The sequence below is a fragment of the Galendromus occidentalis genome, unplaced genomic scaffold, assembly GCF_000255335.2.
Source record: "Galendromus occidentalis unplaced genomic scaffold, Mocc_1.1 scf7180000077480, whole genome shotgun sequence".
In the NCBI taxonomy this organism is placed as follows: domain Eukaryota; kingdom Metazoa; phylum Arthropoda; class Arachnida; order Mesostigmata; family Phytoseiidae; genus Galendromus; species Galendromus occidentalis.
In genome coordinates, this window is record NW_003805468.1 from 759,877 (window position 1) to 777,759 (window position 17,883).

Consider the following 17,883-nt stretch of genomic DNA (forward strand, 5'->3'; position numbering starts at 1 on the left):
TCCCTCTTCTCCTCACTTAGTCTCGGAGTGACTCTCTATTCCGTCAAAAGAACTTTGATGCGTCCACTGCGACGCCCACCCTTGGAACGAGGTGTCCATCTTGTGAGGGGTTTGTTGGCGACGGTTATTGTACGCCTCTCATGCATGCATTCCCTCGAGGGAAGGGGCCTAATTCACAACCTCTCTCCCTCACCACGGAATAAGCCGTCCATCACTTGATACTCTGGACCTCGGAGCGTTGTTGGATCATCCCACCAGAGCAGCGGCTTGTGGTGGAGAACTCGCTCACTTCCGGGTCCTGAAACACTCAATGATATCTGTCGCCAAGATTCCGTCATTCACGGATTTCGAGCTCGAGCACCGACCGCTTCCTAACGGCCAGTCGTTGCCGGACGGCATTGCTGGAAGCCGATACCTAAAACGAAGGAAATCCAAGCGGAAAAGGGGAGCAGAAGACGATCAGACGCTTCGAAAGTTTTTATGATGTCACAAGCGGTCCGATCGCCAAAGCTCAAGAATCAGACCGCTTTCCCGTTGTAACTGGAAACCGACGTGACGTCACGCCGCGCGGTGTCAAAAGCATGCGATCAGTCTCGCTGGGTAGAACGGAATGGGAGAAAAGAAGTGGAACAAAAGACGATTCAGGCCTGGTTGCGAGTCATTTCCACCACAGCAGAGTTCCGTATATCCCCGAACGGTTACGGAATCCTGGACGAAATCGTGTTCGAATACATCCCGAGCCCTAGTGAATAGTTCAGATGTTGATCCTGTGAATTCAAGAGGTTCCGACGAGCTGAGCTCTATGCTGCAGCAGGAAATGTCTGGTCAAGGTCCTGTCATCATCGGTGCACTTGTGTGACGCAGCGAGACATCTGCGACAACCAAAGTGTACTCTATCCGCGCAGGGTGCTTTCGTTCAAGTTAGTCGGACGCGAGACCATCTGAGAGAGATTCCCACGTCGTGCGACAGCCTTCGGACAATCCGTGGACAGATTGCCAAGCCTTGCCTTCGACGGGAAGTGGGTAAGGCTGCGGCGAGACGTCGCGCAAACAGGCAACTTCTGCTCGGATGGCCAGTCGACCTGGCGCCGGAGCACGTTGAGGTCGTACAACAAACGCTGTTATCCCGTTGAAGTGGTTCGGCTAAGGAGCAGCAGCAACACTCCGTCATCCTCAATTGTGACACGGCTGTCCACTTTCTCGCCGTGGCCAGAGGGACCCTCCATCGTACACTCATTCTTGCTCACCGTCACTTCCTTCTCCTTTTCCCTTAGCTAATCAGATGTCGCTTCTCGGATGGACCGATCTGGATTCTCCGATAATCAGGGGTCGCACCGTTGACAGAGCCGATTGTCAACCAGTGGAGTGAGACATCAACGAGACGCCTGATGATCGCAATCAGGTTTTTTGAGCCTTTCCTGAATAACAAATGAGTCTGTGCTCCCTTTTCTGTGGGACTCCGCTGCGTATCTCGGTGTAGGAACTAGAGAAGGAGCTCGAGTTACCCAGCATGCAGAGGGAGGGAAAAATTCTGATAACAGGTGTCAGGGTTTTGACACCCTCGGGGAACGGGGAGAAATCATCGAAGAGGATCATTGTGGTTTTTGTCTCTCGAAAATCGATGCCCGGCCATCTGATGAGCTCTTGGCAGACATGGATTTACGGTCCCAGGACAAAGAAGAAATTTTTATCTGCCCTCCGATGTGACTCTTCGAGTCGTCCCGCTCGGACGTGAAGAAAAATTCCCTTCCCTGTATTGGAGAACGGCGCCGCGCCGTCGTGGGCGGCGGCGGTAGCGACGACGGCGGCGGCGGCGAGTTATAAGAGCAGCACCCGAGGGGTTCTTAATGAAATTTGCATTCCGTGTTCAGATTGTCCGAATATCTGAAACTTCGCTCCAGCCCCTCGCCAGCTCTTCTGCGAGCCGACGGCGAAAGGTGGGGCGCTCGTTGGCAGCAGCCGGCCCGAAGAGTGAATCGTATCTCAAGAGACCTGCTCAATGGGATCAGGTATCGGAAGTGAGCGGAGCGACGTGTTAACATCTGGTTTCTTCGTAACCATTTTTTCGGAAAGGAATCGTCGAAAACAACCGGATCGTGTGCTCGATTCTGCCAAATTGAACTATTGTCGCTGTGGGAAGCGGGAGGAATGAGACACGCGGACGGGAAATGTTGAAGCAAGCCCGTTTCGGTGAGATGTATCGCCTTTCCGTTCAACTTTGTTCCGTGATTCAGATATTTTTCAGATGATGCCGTGCGAGTGTCAGATCGCCATTCGCAAAAAAAAGCACCCAAAGCATCAATACGGAGCCGTGTATTCAGTTCGTGTCACACGGAAAACTGCCGGTCTCCCCTCACAGATATATTGTCCCGAAGATTCGTATTTTCCCCGTCTTACGAAGGAGTCGTGAGTCAGTTAGTTTTATGAATCTCTCTGACGAGTCGTACATGGCGGATTGATGCACGAATGTTCGTATGCCAGACCGGGCTCACCGTCTACGACCTCGAGTCGCGCCCTTTATCCAAATCCAGAGACGATGATGATCGGAATTAGAGATTATCTCGCCCGGAGGTCTTCGAAAGTCGCGGATGATCCTCGAGGGGCAGGCTCCTATCTCTATTGATGGGGCAACGAAGTGGCTTCTATTCAATGGCTTTATTGTTCGTCGGTTTTCGCGGTGAGGGCGGCAGCTGTATGCAGAAGCACCGGGCCACAAAAGACCAGCACATAAGCTCTCTCGCGTACTATTTGAGAAACGTGTTCAGTGGCGTTGACGACGTGGTGCTGGCCGCCGTTGCCCCTGCGCTGTAATCATAGTGGCGCACAAAGGCGAATACGCAACCTTTATTTTTTACAACCGACCCGCACCCCGGGCGTGTTTCGATTTCGGAAGGCATTTATAGCTTTTGAGAGGGGTTCCCTTGACGCTGTTAGAGATCTTGGGGGTTCCCTTTAATAGCGGAACACTTCCCCGGCATTTCTCCTCCAGCCTCGTCAGCGGTAGCGCTATCGAGTCTTCAGCACTGCGGTCGGTGGTCGTCCATTCGTCAGTCGGTCGGTGGCCCGGCCGGCCGATTGGTCGGTGGATAGTAAAAGACGTGGAAACAGAGTACGCATACAGACGGAAGGGAGCATCTCCGGCTGGAACTTGGAACAAAAGAACTCGTCCGAAAACCTCGTGCAGCCCAAAAGACCCAGGGACACAGCACGAGAAGCGGGAGGAGTGCGAAGCTGACGACGGGCTCATATCTCAAACTGTTCGTCAACCTTTCACAACCGAGAATGCGGAATGCCTTCTCGTTTCTGGGGGACTCGGCTATCTGCGGCTAGGAGTCCAAACTATCTTGCTCGCGCTTCTGCTTGAAGCTTATCGGTATTCCCATCGGTGGTCTGGAATTCGTCGGAAATTTCATCTTTGCTCGGGTTGAGCTAGAAAGTGCTCCCTGTGGATTCTGGGGAAGCGGACAAGGTTTCCGGACTGTGGCGGACGATTTCAATGATTCGCTTTCTCGTTTCTTCTTCCTCCAATCTGCTGCGCACAGACGTCTATTCGGTCCCACGGCGAACGGTACGGCCCCAACAAAGGTTTGTTGTGAATCCATTGCCGTTTCGGTTGACAATGATTTTTGCTCGAAGGTTGACCAAAGTTCCCTCAAAATGCTCGTCGAAAATGAGCAACGAAATTTTACGCTGCGGAAGTCCAAGGAAAATTCCTCAACTGAAAACTGATTCGAGGCTCGCGCACGGTGAACCTCGAATCGGGACAGTGCTGATCGACAGGCTGAAGTCCGTCGGCAACTGTTCGGTCCAAGAGACGTTCCCGTGCTCCTCATGTTCTGGGTGGGCAGATCCTGAGTGGCCTTGAGACCCTGCGACGGGCAAACCTCCTCATCACAATCGCGCTCGACAAAGTCAACACTCGAAGGCCGTCGGGTGCCTTATTTAGAACTCTAATAACTCTCTCGGCAAATGTCATGACAGTTGGCATCATTGTTCATCTTAGAGCGGTTATTGGTAGCTTGATCGACGCGAATGGTTGTTCGCTTGTCGCTCACGATCCTTCACAATATATTCGAGTCACTAAAACTGAAGCGGACGACCTCATTAAGCTCTGCTCTGACACTCGGTCATCACCTCGGCACAGTACCTACTGGAGATGATTCCTGGATTCGGCTCGAACGGGACAGCTTCATGTGTGATTGGAAATTATTCTTCGAATGAATGACTCCCAATCTGATCCGAATCGAATCGCTCCCCGAAACTTCTGATCATGTGCTACCGCAGGTGCGAATCTGGATGTCAAAACTCGGCAGCAAATCTTCCGCTCAGTCAGTGCTGCTCGTTAGGAAGTGCGGTGCGAGTCGGAAATTGCTGGTGGGGAGCAGTGAGTCGTCAAAATATCGGTTCCCGAGGTGATCGTCCGAACCAAGAATGGGAAAAGACGAGCAAGCGAGCGAGCAAATAATCTTCAATAGATCCTTAGGTGAGCCCGAAGAAAGACGTAGGCGGGTGTCAATGACAGGGTTCCCAGGAGCACCCTTCCACCGGAAAGTTTCTTCTCCGCCCGTTCACTTGCTCTATATGGACCCTACGCTTGACCAGACGGCCGACTGTCCGTCTGTCCACCCGTTACTCGGTCCGGCCGTTCGGGTCGACTTTAGACAATCGTCACTTGCCTTCGCTGTCATTGGGGTCATTCAAAGAGTTTCAGCTGCGACTATTTTTGCCGCAGAATCCAACTCGATGGCATCAATCAAAATCTGGATCAGCCTCTGGTCGCCCGACAACCCAGCGGATGATTCCGCCTAAGAACATCGCTTCGGAAATCACCACCACCTCGACGGTTTTGCGATGAGGACCGCTGTCGGAGCCGACCATCAATTCAAAAACGGACTGATCAGCTTCGCCGTTGAATTCCTTCGGCGCTGCAGTTGTGGATGATTAATCTAGCGCGTCAATGCGCTCTCATGAGGGACACTGCGAGGAAAATTGTCGCCCGCTTGATCATTTCGAGACGTATGCTTATCTAGCTCGTCGCCATCGTGTTCAGAATGCGCTTCCTCATCTCTCCAAAATCAATGTTTGTGAAGGATCTGTGGCCTATGATTGCGGCCCCTTTCGCATCCCTCGTTGAGGAGATCAGGCTCAACTCTTCTGAGCAGAATTAATTTTAGAGTTCAAGGGACACTATTCCGAATCAATGTGGGTCCGATCAATCCTTCCCCCACGGAGAGCTTCCTGGGCCTCCCTCGTCGAATTCGCAGAAACAGTCTTCCTTCCTGTTTTCCGCTCCTTCCTCGGAGACAATGAGAAGCGTAATTCTGCATCAGCACGCAGGCTGTACAGGTCGCGAAACAAGAAGAGAGATGATTAAAAGCTAGCCCAGAGCTAAAAACAAAGTAAGATATCCGTCGTCGATTGGCCCCTCACCTACACAGGCTAAGTAAGAAGCGAATTATAGTGTTTTTAGTCGCTTCGCCGCTGGGTCCCGTCGCGCTGGTGCCCGGAAGCGAACACTCTCCATGGGAGAGTGCTTATTGCCCCGGAGAAATCGCGTTCCTTCGCCTGATGAGTGACTGCGCGTCGTATTTCATTGAAACCCCTGGAGTCAATCGATTCCGTGAGCTAGAGCGTAATTCTCACTAGAGGGAGGATCGAGAGATACGGTCATTTGAACTCGCTCAAGAGCGTCTCGAATCAATCGGCATCTGCATTCCTGATGTCCAGCGTCGTATTCGCTGAAGTCGAGTATGCAAGCGTGATTCGCGGTTCAGAGAAAAGGACGCCTAATTTAATAAATTCTAAATATCTCTTGAAATTAGCCTAACTCACCCCGCGACGTTTTCGGTCTGTCGTCACCGTCTCGGCATATATCAAGCAGATCATCTGCTCGCGCAGGTTTTCTCCGAAAAAGCTTGCTCAGTGGTCCGGGTGAAGAGAATCAAGCGCCAAAAACTTCTCTCCCACCGAGAGAAGCTTCCGTCTCAATCTGATCACCCCTTTGCAAATGCGAAGAGTCCTCAAGAGACTACGAAAAATACAGGGATGTTCCTCCCGCCTTAGTAGAAAGCGATTCGCGGAATCAGGAGACGAGCGATGTAAACTCAAGTAAATTGAAACGAGATGATTCTTATAAGACTCTATGTGAGCGAACGCCGGACTTTCTGACTTAGTGCTCGTTCTAAAAACGCTGTATCACCCGCAATTAGAACGATGACGGCTGTGGGTGGAAAAAAGAAGAAAAGACGCTTCCAACTGGGTTTGAGAATTAATGAGACAGGTCACCTGGAACGCGAGCCGCCCTTCTCGTTGCGCCAGCCTGGTGCGTCATGGACGGCGTTTCTGTGTCTGTGAGCTTCGCGTCACGGCTTGTGTAATGTTACTCCGCGTTACTTCAGTTTCGCCTACCGCTAGCCCATTGCTCTTCCGTTGGATACATTCTGTGATTTCGAAAGAGCTTCCTGAATTTTCGCTCTCTGATTCTCTAAGGACCCTCTCATTAAGACTGACTGACCGACCCACGGAATGATAGCACTGAGGGAATGGATATTCGCTCATCCAGTAATTTGTTGGTGGCAGCGAAGTGTTCGACGAAGACGACGAGCCTTCTAGTTCCGTCTATCATGAGGTTGAAGATTCGTATCAATTCAGCCTCGGATCCGACAATAGGTCCCGAATCCGGAGCCACGCGTTGAACACTTGAATTCGCGTCAAAATACTCCACGGAACACTGTCAATCGAGGAAAGCCGGTCAGCGAAACAATAAAAAATGACGGCTGTAGGAAGCGAAAAAAACTCGGCTGGCCGAACCAGTCGGCATATCCAGACATCGACGCAAGAGGTCGATTCCGTTCGAAGTCCGTTGTAAGTTCCGTGAACGATCAGGGAATTTCGGGAGAAAAATATCATGAAATGAATGAGACTCGGCACATTCCGTGAGTCCGTGAGTCTCCGTAGGCCCCCCTCCGCGATTGTGGTACAGGGTACAGCGACAGCGTGCTCCTGAGACATCGCTATCTCTTCCGGGTCTGAGGCAACTCGATTGATTTTTCGGTATAGACCCAGTAAGTCGAAACTTTCACGCCGAAACCCAGAACGCCGAAATTCGTCTAAACGAAACCCAGTAGGTACGCCGAAAGTTGAGATAGCCGAAACCCAGTAAGCCAAAAATTCCTCCTGGCGGAAATTCCGATCACACGTTCCGGAGGAATGCGAAAAGCTTTTTTGTTCAAAATTCACTCCTCTTTCTGAGCTTATCTCCGTATTCGAGATAATAATCCGTAATCGAGGAGATAAATTCAAATGTCAAGTCAAAATCTGCAACCAAGGCATACGACGTAAACTGAGAGGATTGAGAGTTGCGTATTTCCATGTGTGTCCGCCCGTCGACAACGAAGCTGACGCCATTCCTCGACGTGTCAATGCGTCAAAACGGAGGGATTCTGTCGAAGAACAAACGCGTGACATAGCTCCCGATTACGCGCTGAGCACCGTATTCCGTGACGAGGTATGTTCCTCGGTATCCTCCTCACGAGACGCTCTCTATTTCGATCGTTATCGAACATTTGTCGATTCGAATAACCCACCGAGCTGTCGTCTCAAGCGACCGAGATTACGCGAGTGAAGGCGTGAGTTCCGACTGAGTTCAGTCGCGCTGAGATGCAACAGCTCAGTATCCGGCCATCCGGGCTTGTATATCGATCCGGCGACCCTATCGTCTGAACATCGAAGAACTTCTGAGAAAGGGTTCTGGTATTTGCTTTGCTCGAAAGAACGGGCGAGTCTCGGAGGTCTGCCTCTTTTGGATGATGTGATAAGGTGCCACCCCAGTGTCCAGCTTTTAGCTCAGATTGACAGTGAAACGCGCCAATGATTCCGTTCCTTTCTTTGAAAGGCATATCGCAGAACTTCTGCGCTTGTGTTGATGATCCGGTGCGAGAGTTCTCGTCTAACGGTCGGTCACTCGGACGGCCAACTTAAAAGTTCGTTTCCAGCAAGTTTGTCCGCTCCGAAATCAGTGAGGCGGGCAAGCAAGAGGAATGGCGCCAACAGACAGTCATCAGTTGTTGAGATGACGTGTGAAAAGAATTGTGTCTTTGGTGGTTGTCGAGAATGATGCGTTGATGATGTCCGATGCCTCTCGGCTCAGGTTCAACGACCGCACTAGCCTGAACGATGGACTTCAGAAAACTTCCGAGCGGCGCTCGCCGTTGTTTGTCGTTATCTCGTCCCTCGCATTTTACTGGAGAGCTTTTTGATTTCGCATCTTCCGCCGGTGGCCTATTCTGATTCCTCGTTCTCCGCGGGTTTCGTTTTTGTTTCTTTAACGAACTCTCCCCGGCTTAAGATCGTCATCTCAGAAGCCTTTCTCTCTTCGTCGCTAACGAGCCGGAATTTTCTCCAGAATGTCGTTTCCGTCTGGCAGACTTGAAGCGCCACTTCCGTCCAGAGGAGATTATTGTTCCGCGGGGTCAAACACTGGCAGACCCGCATCTTTTACATGATACGTTGTCAATCAATCATGTGACTCGTTCCATCAAACATTCACTTTGTTAGTTTCTGATCGAGCGGTGCTGGTGGCCTTCGGATTCTATTCGTGATTCGCACAAGAAGGCCGTCACCGTGGAAATCCTCAGGCTGTCACAATCCACATTCGTGTGGAGGAGAGACACGGCCCCGAATGCAAACCAGTGCAATGACTGGAGACGCGTGAGGGCCATCTTTCTCGGCTCGGTACCAGATGGAAACGGATTCAAAACTCTGCAATTTTCTTCCGAGCTAGACCCTATAGACTTTATTGAGGGCTAAAAGGTGGTGATCCGAGTATTACCTACCAAATGATTTGAACTTGCCAAGCTCGTAGGGAACGGTCACTGGTCGGACTGTTCGTGCAGACCCCAGAGCTGGACCGGAGAATCTCTTTCGAGACCGGGGAGCAGAAATCAGCGGCCAATGGCTGAATCATTCTATCAAAGCACAAATCTTATTCGGAAGAGTTTCGTTCCCATAAATTTCACGGTGAGCTGCAGTAATGAGAGCTCGGACCGACCTGGGATATATGAAATATGTAAGGAGGAGCCATTCCAGTGATTAGAGGTGACACAATTCGACACACGTCAGGAGCGCATACGTGCTTGAGTTACCCGAAGTTCCGTCGAAAACTAATCCGTCCATAGAGTCCATGTGAATCGGGGGCGTGATCAGCTGAGCACTAAAATCATTATTTCCTTGTTTCAGATTGATACCAACGCACGGTGGTGCGTTCGAGCGGGGACAACCTCGAGAGGCGACTCAGGTCGCTCTCGGACGTGCTCACTTCTGGATCTTCAGATCGAATGAGGTTCTATGAACCCTGAAAGTGAGTACTTTTGGCCTCTCCGTCCCAGCCTGAAATACCTCCGTGTGTCGAGGACTCATCGTCGCAACGCCCGAGGGCACTCCATGTATTCGGAAGACTCCTCATGAGGATTTCCTTTATTTCCCGTCGCAAACAGTAGGGAACCTGTGCCGGAGCCGAGGCAGACGCCCATGAGACTCGGACGCCATTAAAATCCTTTTGCAGTCGTCAGTATACATATTAGGCGGTATCACTCCGTGTTATACATTGTGCATCTATCCCCACCCCTGAGTGAAACCCACGAGATTAGCGAGAAACCCCGTTCAGAGCGTACCGATTCCCGACTCGTGTCCTCGACGTCTCGGTTCTCAGCCGAGGAATCCGGATCCCATATTTTACCTTGGATTCACGTCCTCGATGTTGAACATGATGTTCTATCCTCTCCAATAAGGAAGGATCGATTCTCCGGAGATTCCCGAACGAGCGAACCTTCCTGCTGGTGGGCTGCCCCAAGAGAGAGGAATACACCGAGCCCCCCCCCGAAAGTGGGCGCGATGCCCAGCCCGACTGTCTCAGTCTTTCCGCTGAAGTCGAATTCCGTCTGAGATTTTCGTCGCCGTCGTAGAGTTGGACGATCCAAATTCCGTCCTTGCTGAAGTTTTGTCCTCCTATTGGGGAAAAACTCGATTCTGCTCTGATGTGGAGGTCGCTTAATCCCATCGCTTAATTGTAGAGGCAGGCTTTCGAAAACTTTTAAGCCTTGCGACTTATTGCTCTGGAGTTTCAGGAACCGCCCGCAGGCGATTCTTAGTCGGTTCGACATCGAATACCTTACCCCCTGAGTAAGTTATCCAGGCGAAATTCTCGTCCTGACCCGAGATGTCGAGATACATGCTTTCTCTGTGCAGTCTCGAAACTTGAACCATTGGGATGCGCAGGATTTTTCGAGTTGCACACGAATGATATCCGTATCGTGCCTGTCTCCTGAGACCCCTGCCCGTGGAAGCCAAGGGCAGCTACCCACGCAGCTATCCGCACGAAAGTGTGCGGATCCGAGAAGCAGGAGCCATTCGGAGGTCACTCACAACTCACGGTCAGAGGCTGGGCTGAAATCGTCGACTCTCGAATCTCTGCCCTCAACCGAGCATTCGTCGGTGACTGTGTAGTTCCGCACAGGTCTCGGTAAGTCCACGAGATGAGGAAATGTTCGTGAAAGCATGGGAAAATGTGGTACGTCCGCTTGCCTGCGACTTCCCGACGCGACTTTTTCCGTCCAACTTTTTCCGCGGGAAGTCGGCGGATCCCTACGCTGCGGTGCATCTATGTGACGCTTACTTCAGCAGCGTGTCGCATTTGCTGCTGCAAATCAGTCACGTCGAACTCTGTTCGCAAGAGCAATCACAGACAGAGATCAAGGGAAGCGAGCGAGAGCCAGATCTCGGAATCTCCAGGAATCGACTCCATCAGCTGCGGAGCTGATTTGATTCGGTCTCTGATGTTAGCCTGCGGATTCGCAGGCTCCTCGATAAGATGTATTTACAACGTCGATCGCGCGAGTCGGTCTCCGGTACGCTCGCTGCTCGCTCGTCCTCTCCGAGTCCCTCGACGCTGTATTTTTCGATTCGTGTTCGTGTCGATTCCGGGAAGACTTTTTCCCCCTTCCTCCGCCAAACATCGACGAACGTACTCTCTGATATGAACTTAATGGTAGGTAATAGTCGCTCGGGCGGGCAGGCAGGATCGGGGAAGGAGCCTGCAGGCGAGCAGGAGAAGATGGATCATCTTCAGAATCATTCTAGATTTTTCTCTCGTGTTCTTATCTCCTCCTTGCACGCGATCTCTGTCCACGAGCTGATAATGAACGTCAGCTACAGCTTCATCGTCTACGGCGATTTTTCTGACTGAGCAAGATTGCGGTCGACGTCGACAGTTGGGATGGATTCGAGGTCGACGAAGGGTTCACTCCTCTCGATCTGCGGGACTGGATGATGATTCGTTCTTCCTCTCGGTCGGAGTCATGATTCGACTTCCCTAGCGCTGAGGACAAACATGCTCTCGATCCCTCCTTTTGAGATTCTCGATGTTTGCGATAGGACCCTATGGGGATGGCGGAGCGGAATCGAATGAATCATCTCTGCAGTGCTCAAGGCCGATTATTTCCTTGTGAGCTCTTCTTTCACAGCGTTTTCTGCCGCATTCATTTGTCTGCTTAGACGCAAGCGCGAACATGAGCGAGTAGGACGACGGCGCGAAACAGTCCTTATAGTACAGATGAGTGATGGTCTCGTAAATGTAGAAGGCTGTCGTCGAGCTTTCAGCACTCTCCCAATCTCAGAAGGGATCGCGGACAAGGGGAACGAACTGCAACAACCTGCGAGCGGCAGCGAGAAAATTTTCGCGAAATCATCGGGGTTTGTGCTAACTAGGGAAATACTTTATTTAGAAGCTGGTCGTCTGCGTCGACTGTCCTTCCGCCCGGCCAAAGTTGCTCGTGCGCTCGTTGGACGGCCTGAGATCCTGAGCAGGTGGCTGCCGTTGACAGTCACGCAGCTACGAAGCGGGCTGGCGGCCGGACAGAGCCTCCGCAGATGTATCAAGGATGAAATAGACTATCCTCGGAGCGCTATCCGAATCTGGAATCACGGTGCAGTGTTCTGCTGAAATTCCCGTTGATTCTCGACCATATACTGAGATTTTTCGGGAGGAAGACAACTCCCGGTCGACGGAGCAGAGCCAGAGGACGCGGTAGGGGAGAGCAATCCGGGTGCTTTTTTGGAGAGACCAAAAAAAGGAGCTTATTTCTAATGCAGATGTCATTATCGGACTTTTTCCCGATGTCGGCGATGATATCGAATTCAGGCGAGCCCGACAGACATGCTCGCTCCGTTGACCCTCCTACCTACAGTGCAGTCGGACGGTCAGGCATTCGCCCTCCCTCGGATATCAGAGATGAGCTCGGAGCTGCTGTTAATGATCAGACTATCGATTACGACTTCATCAGAAACAACCACACGTTGCTGTTCCGGACGTCTGTACACGTAAACGGAACCAATCGGAATAATCTGCTTTCATCTCCGGGGGAACTCTTCCCGAGGCTTGATGGTGGAGCTATTCCTTCGCCGGCGCACAGAGCGCTTTGTTTTTGTGCGCCCTCTGCCACATCACAAATCGAATGGTTCGACGGCCGCCTGTGACTGTACCGGACAGCCCCATTGTCTATGATGATCAGTGGATTAGACTTATACCGGAGCCCCAGATGGAAGGTAAATCGGGCCGTTCGGTATTTCACGGGAAATCTGCGAGTTCGTCCAAGGCCATGGTGAGGTGTCTGAACAGTAAACGACCGTTCGTTCGGACCTGCTTGACATTGATCGCAAACAGAATGAATCTCGGCCGGTCTTGGACTTCGGTGACGTCTATGCCTACAGTGTCGTTTCCGCTATGGTGCCGGATCCAGAGCCTCGTGAGCGAATTCAGATGATTCAGTGGATTGGGGATTGAAGTTCCGACCTAATCGACGATTGCATCGTTAATCCTTCCAGCTCTGTTGTTCTAGTTGTCACGCATGATTCGACACACCACTAGAAAAACGTTCGCGTTCTATCCTTGATTTTGTCATTCTGCTAATAAACCGCCGATGGGAACATGAGCCACGGAGTGACCTTGCCCATGTCATCTGTCGGGAACGTTCATCATGGGCACCAGTCACAGCACGCGGTCTGGAAGTGAAATTCCATCTCTCTGCCATCGCAGTTGGTCCTTCAGTGGATTCATTCTTCCCAGAATCCGAACTATTTCAGCGAATCATGATCGAAGAACTCGTCGGGGAGCTGGAGGTCCCGTCGACATCATCAGGACCCGAGCCCGAGAGAGACGAGCTTATCAAGATCGGTGGTCATCATCACAATATCGATAACCGGGAGAAAATCGATGTCGAATCCACATGAATGAAGACGCGCCTCAGCTTCGCCGGATGGGCATGACCCATGTCAATGCAGGATGACTTCGGAGACGATCTCCACCGATCTCCCGCCGGCGTCCGCTGGGACGAGTTTGTTGGACGTACGCCAGCGAGCTGAGCAGATGTTTCCCGACGCAGCTGACCGTTCCTCCGTTGTTGGAACCCGGCGTCAAAGCAACCCAGCTCGACGTCTTCCCGTTCAGTCAAATGATGCATTATTGCCTGCATCTTTGAAACGCCGGAACACGGAGTTTCCAGATGTTTCCTGTTCGCGGGAGGACTGTGTCTCTCGGAGCCTATGTTGACTGATCGGGTTTCTTGCGGTGGGCTCCTGCTGCTCATCGATATCCTCGGCTGCGTGTGTCTATCGTATCACGCGGCTTCATTAACACAAGCGTATCATCGGCGGAGTTCGCGAAATTGCTCGGGCAAAAGTTGACGCTCCGGGTGCCGGCCGAGTCGGACGCCGTAGTACCAGTCCGGTCAAATCCACTTTTGCCACAGCGGCGGAAACGACCCATTCATCATCACGTTCGCAATCCTCTAAGCCTCCGTCTCCGCTATCATCTTCCAGCCGGTCGTCTCCGAGGATGTCTAAGCGTTGCACATTCACGCAAGTAAACTTCTCCGGCCGTCACCGGAGCCTCGATAGTCAGATGCAGTGCGACATGACCTTAATTAAGTCAGTGTCGTCTACAGAATCGGCCGCTACAGTCTTCGGTAGTAGGCAACGAGCTCCCTGAAGTACTCTCAGAGTTCGCTCGCAGCGGAGACGAGAGCAGAGATGCTCCAGTTCGGCTTGAATGCAAAATCCCTCAGAGCTACATATTTTGGATTGGTGGCTCGGCAGTCGGGCTCGGAATAGATTCAGCCCTTGCTCCCGTCTCGGGCTCTCGGGTCGAGGAGAACTTGTTAGTGCCCTTGCACGGGATCGGAGATTGCCGCTGCCGCGACTCTACCGTGGCTGAGTGAAGGCGAACGAGTTCCCCGCGGTGTCACGATTCAAACCCAAGAGTTTCGCTCCTCACTCTCGGAACTCAATTCTACATAAGATCAGAAATGTGTTCCGCAATTTTCCATCATCTAATCGTTGTGCGATCACCACAATTAGGCTCTCCCATCGCACACCCTGCGAACGTCGAGCGGTACGGCACATTCAACCGATCCACTCCGTGCGATGATTGTGGTCGTTGAGCTCGTTCGAGTCGCTCTTGTCGTCTCGGGCCGAGATCGGCTGCTCTCACGACTCGCCTGCGCTCGAAAGCGAGACGGAGGGGTCAAGGCTGCTAATGGCGGGGAACTCGAGACTTTCGCGGCTCGGGTTTTCCAAAGTCTCGAAAAGTTCAAAAGCTTGACTCGAACGAAACATAAAATTTAATAAGGAAGCTCGAACGAAATGTCGAGGCAGAAGATGGCCGGGTGCGCTTAGTAACCTATTTGACTCGTGGCTCACCGCGATCCTGGCGTACGCTTGGCACGTTCATGAAGAATTGCTCCGAGGACCTTCTCAAAATCGGCATTCAAGCTGTCGACTTTTTCGACAGAACGACTTTCTCAGCCGCTTGTACATACTCCGCTCTCGAACTTTCAGCGTTGCTGCTCTTTTTTTAAGAGCACTGGACGCAGGTTATTTTAAGTTGAGCCGAACGCTTTTCTCTCGGTGGAGCGGCTCCGAGTCCGAGCCAGCAACTTTGGCCTCGAACGACCAGACCTGGATCGGTCGGACAAAGCTCGCAGACTCAGAGCTGGGAGGTTAATGTTGTGGAGTGGAATCACGTCCCTGTTCTCGGGCTCGGGGCCCATATTAATAGATACGACTTCGTTAGGCCAACTCTGCATCTCTGAGCGGTCTTTTGCGCGACGGCCGACCCCATGGATCATAGGACGATACGGCAGGGTGAACTCTTCCGTGGGCGTGTTCGGAGTCCGGAATCCCTGAATTGAGTCAAAAACCCTCTCCGGTAGAATTACCAGGAAGCGGTTTCGGAGTTTTACTGCCGAAGATACTAACTACGGAACGCTCCTCAAATGTTCGGAATGCGTTCTTCGTCTCTGAACGCTCGACCGCGTAGCGGTAGGACCTCTGGGATCAATTTTTTCCCAGCCGCGTTAAAGCACTCGAGAGACCGATGAGGCCACAAAATCGGCTTGGAGAAATGCCAAACCCGAACGAAGAAAGCGAAGCTCGTCGGAATAGGCGGCTGCGATGTCTGCGCGGCACGACAAACATTGCTTTCGCAAATATCATGTTTCATACGGATCCCTGATTTTCGTTCCTCTCTCTCACTTGGGATCTCTCTTTCGAGGAGAGAGAGAGAGAGGGAAAAACACTCAAATATTGAGCTACGCGAATGTAGTCGCCGCCGCCGTCATCATCATCATCGACATCATTCTTCCCATTATAATAACTAATATCTAATAACTATTGCGAATATTTCCCTCTATGGGCGTCTGATCGAACATCGGGGCCACCAAACGCTCCCGTCCGACTACTGTATTTATCACGTGATGGTGTTCAAGGACCGCTACCCGACTCCGGGCGACGAGCTCGCGCTGCCTCGCACTATGCGGGATGCCGTCAGACTCCGGCAAATCACGCGCGTAGGATCCGACGGTCGAGAATGACGACCCTTCTCTCGTTCGGAGCAGCCCCGTGCCGGGAGCTCCGAGCTCCCTTATGAGCAAATATTCTGATTGTTCATAATTACAGAGGCCGAAGCCCTGTGCGGTGGCATTTTGTTGAATTCTCTCGAGATCGAACGTCAGCTTGGTGTGCAGCTCGCAATTAGCGTTTAGGACCGCTTGGTCGGTCGGTCGGTCTGATACGCGTTTGCCCGGCCTTTATTTCAGGATCGTTCGTTGGATGCTTCTGCCGCCCACGCTCCCTCATATGGGTTGCCACAGGCCCCAGCGGCCGCCAGTGGCTCATCTATTTGAGAACACAACCCAATCCAAATCATACAGCGACCCTATGGCCGAGCGGAGATGCGACCGAATGATAGCTGGGCCGCGCTGTCGCGGCCGTAGGAGCCGTTGAGACATCGAGAGAGAAAAATGTTGGAGAGCGAAATTTCCAGCCGCAGCCCGTCCGAGTACTGAGTTTAGCGGTCCGAAATTATTGCTATTAAGTTCTCCCGCCGTCTGCGTGGCAGCCGATGCGCTTTGTTCGCGTGCGCCTGTTGTGTGATTCGGCGATAGTTCGGTGGTTCCATACGGAGCCACGTAATGATAGTTAGCGGGCTGAGCAATCCATCCGATCAGTCGGTCAGTCACTCGATCGTATTCAGTGTACACCAGTGAAACGGGCGCTCCGAATTCTCGCATGGGCTATCACGGGTCTAAAGAATTTATTTCTCCGTCTTTCAGAGGTCACGGCGTGAAGAGAACTCCGCGGACGTGGCGAACCCGTTCTTCAAGATGCTGATGCGGCGGATACACCGTGGCGGCGTCATGTGGAAGTTGGGAGGGGCGATGGTGTTCTCGTGGCTGCTGTTAACACTATTTGCCTCGACTCATAAGGACATTATTGAGGATGCCAATCACGTGTTCCAGCCTCAGCAAGCGCCCGTGCAGCCGCAGGAACTCAATGACGTGGCCGACGAGGTGAGTGTTTTCCTAAAGCGCTTCCGCATGGCTGCGATGAGCCCCCTGGTCAGCACCGTGTAAGACACGAGTAGTTCGTGGTCGAGACGAACGAAGGCATGAGCCAGCGCCGGAGCCAGCCGGCGCATTAACCAATCTCTTCCACCGAGGCAGGCGAGCAATCAAAACAACCTAACAGGCGAGCTCGTTGCCCGCCGTGAAAGCCGAGACGGTCATAACGAGGCTAAGAAGCGAAAGTTTTTCCGCTCCGTGCTTAGGGCTTTGAGCCGCTTGTGCATATTTTCCGGCTCGTTGCTTTCGTAGCACGGCTGATAGCCAAGCATATTTCTCGTCTACGCGCTCCGTGACACCTCTTCGGGTGAGCCGACGGCGGAGCTCTTCGCAGATTCTCCCCTCCTCCCTCCCTCCATGGACCGCCACGTATTTCTCCCTCTCATACGCCCGAGCAGACATTTATTTCCGAAAACAGTGCTCTCGCAGTCTCGTAGACTGATTGGAATTTTACAAAAAAATAAATTCCGCACTGCGGCCTTCGTCTCGCCTAATCCGGTCGACTCCGGGAAGAAGTCCAGATCGCTTGGTTGACGGAAGTTTCTAACTGCCGACATCCGACCAGGAGAGCCAGCGAGCGACAAGCAAGCAAGCGTGTCCCGGCTCGCCCTCGTGTCTACGACAGCTTGAAGCCGAGAGGCTTGCAGTTGGGCGACGCAATTTATACGACGAAAGATCTCCAGGGGTCCATGTCCTACAGCGTATTCGCATTAGGTTCCGAGCTTTCCTGCTCGTGAGTGCGGCAGCGACTCCATCTTTCTCGACGAGAATTTGGGCCCTTTTCTGGGGAGCCGGCTTTCTCCAACTCGAGGGTGGACATCGATCCGGGAATACCGCAGCATTTTCTCTGCAGGGTGATTCATGGTGACTCGATGGCAGGAATCAATCGACTTCTCTCCTCGTGTCCTATAGACACCCTCCCTCCAGTAGC

The 17,883-nt window shown here is 52.3% G+C and overlaps 1 protein-coding gene across 1 annotated transcript in view; it reads left to right on the forward strand.

Moving 5' to 3' along the window:
* LOC100906168 (putative polypeptide N-acetylgalactosaminyltransferase 9) overlaps nucleotides 1–17,883 on the forward strand; it is a 39,325-nt gene that overhangs the window by 16,740 nt on the left and 4,702 nt on the right. Inside the window, exons 2-3 of the mRNA XM_029112023.1 lie at nucleotides 9,238–9,358; nucleotides 16,665–16,901. Of these exons, the coding sequence (XP_028967856.1) occupies nucleotides 16,716–16,901 (186 nt within the window). The 5' untranslated portion in view covers nucleotides 9,238–9,358; nucleotides 16,665–16,715. The remainder of the gene's footprint in view (nucleotides 1–9,237; nucleotides 9,359–16,664; nucleotides 16,902–17,883) is intronic.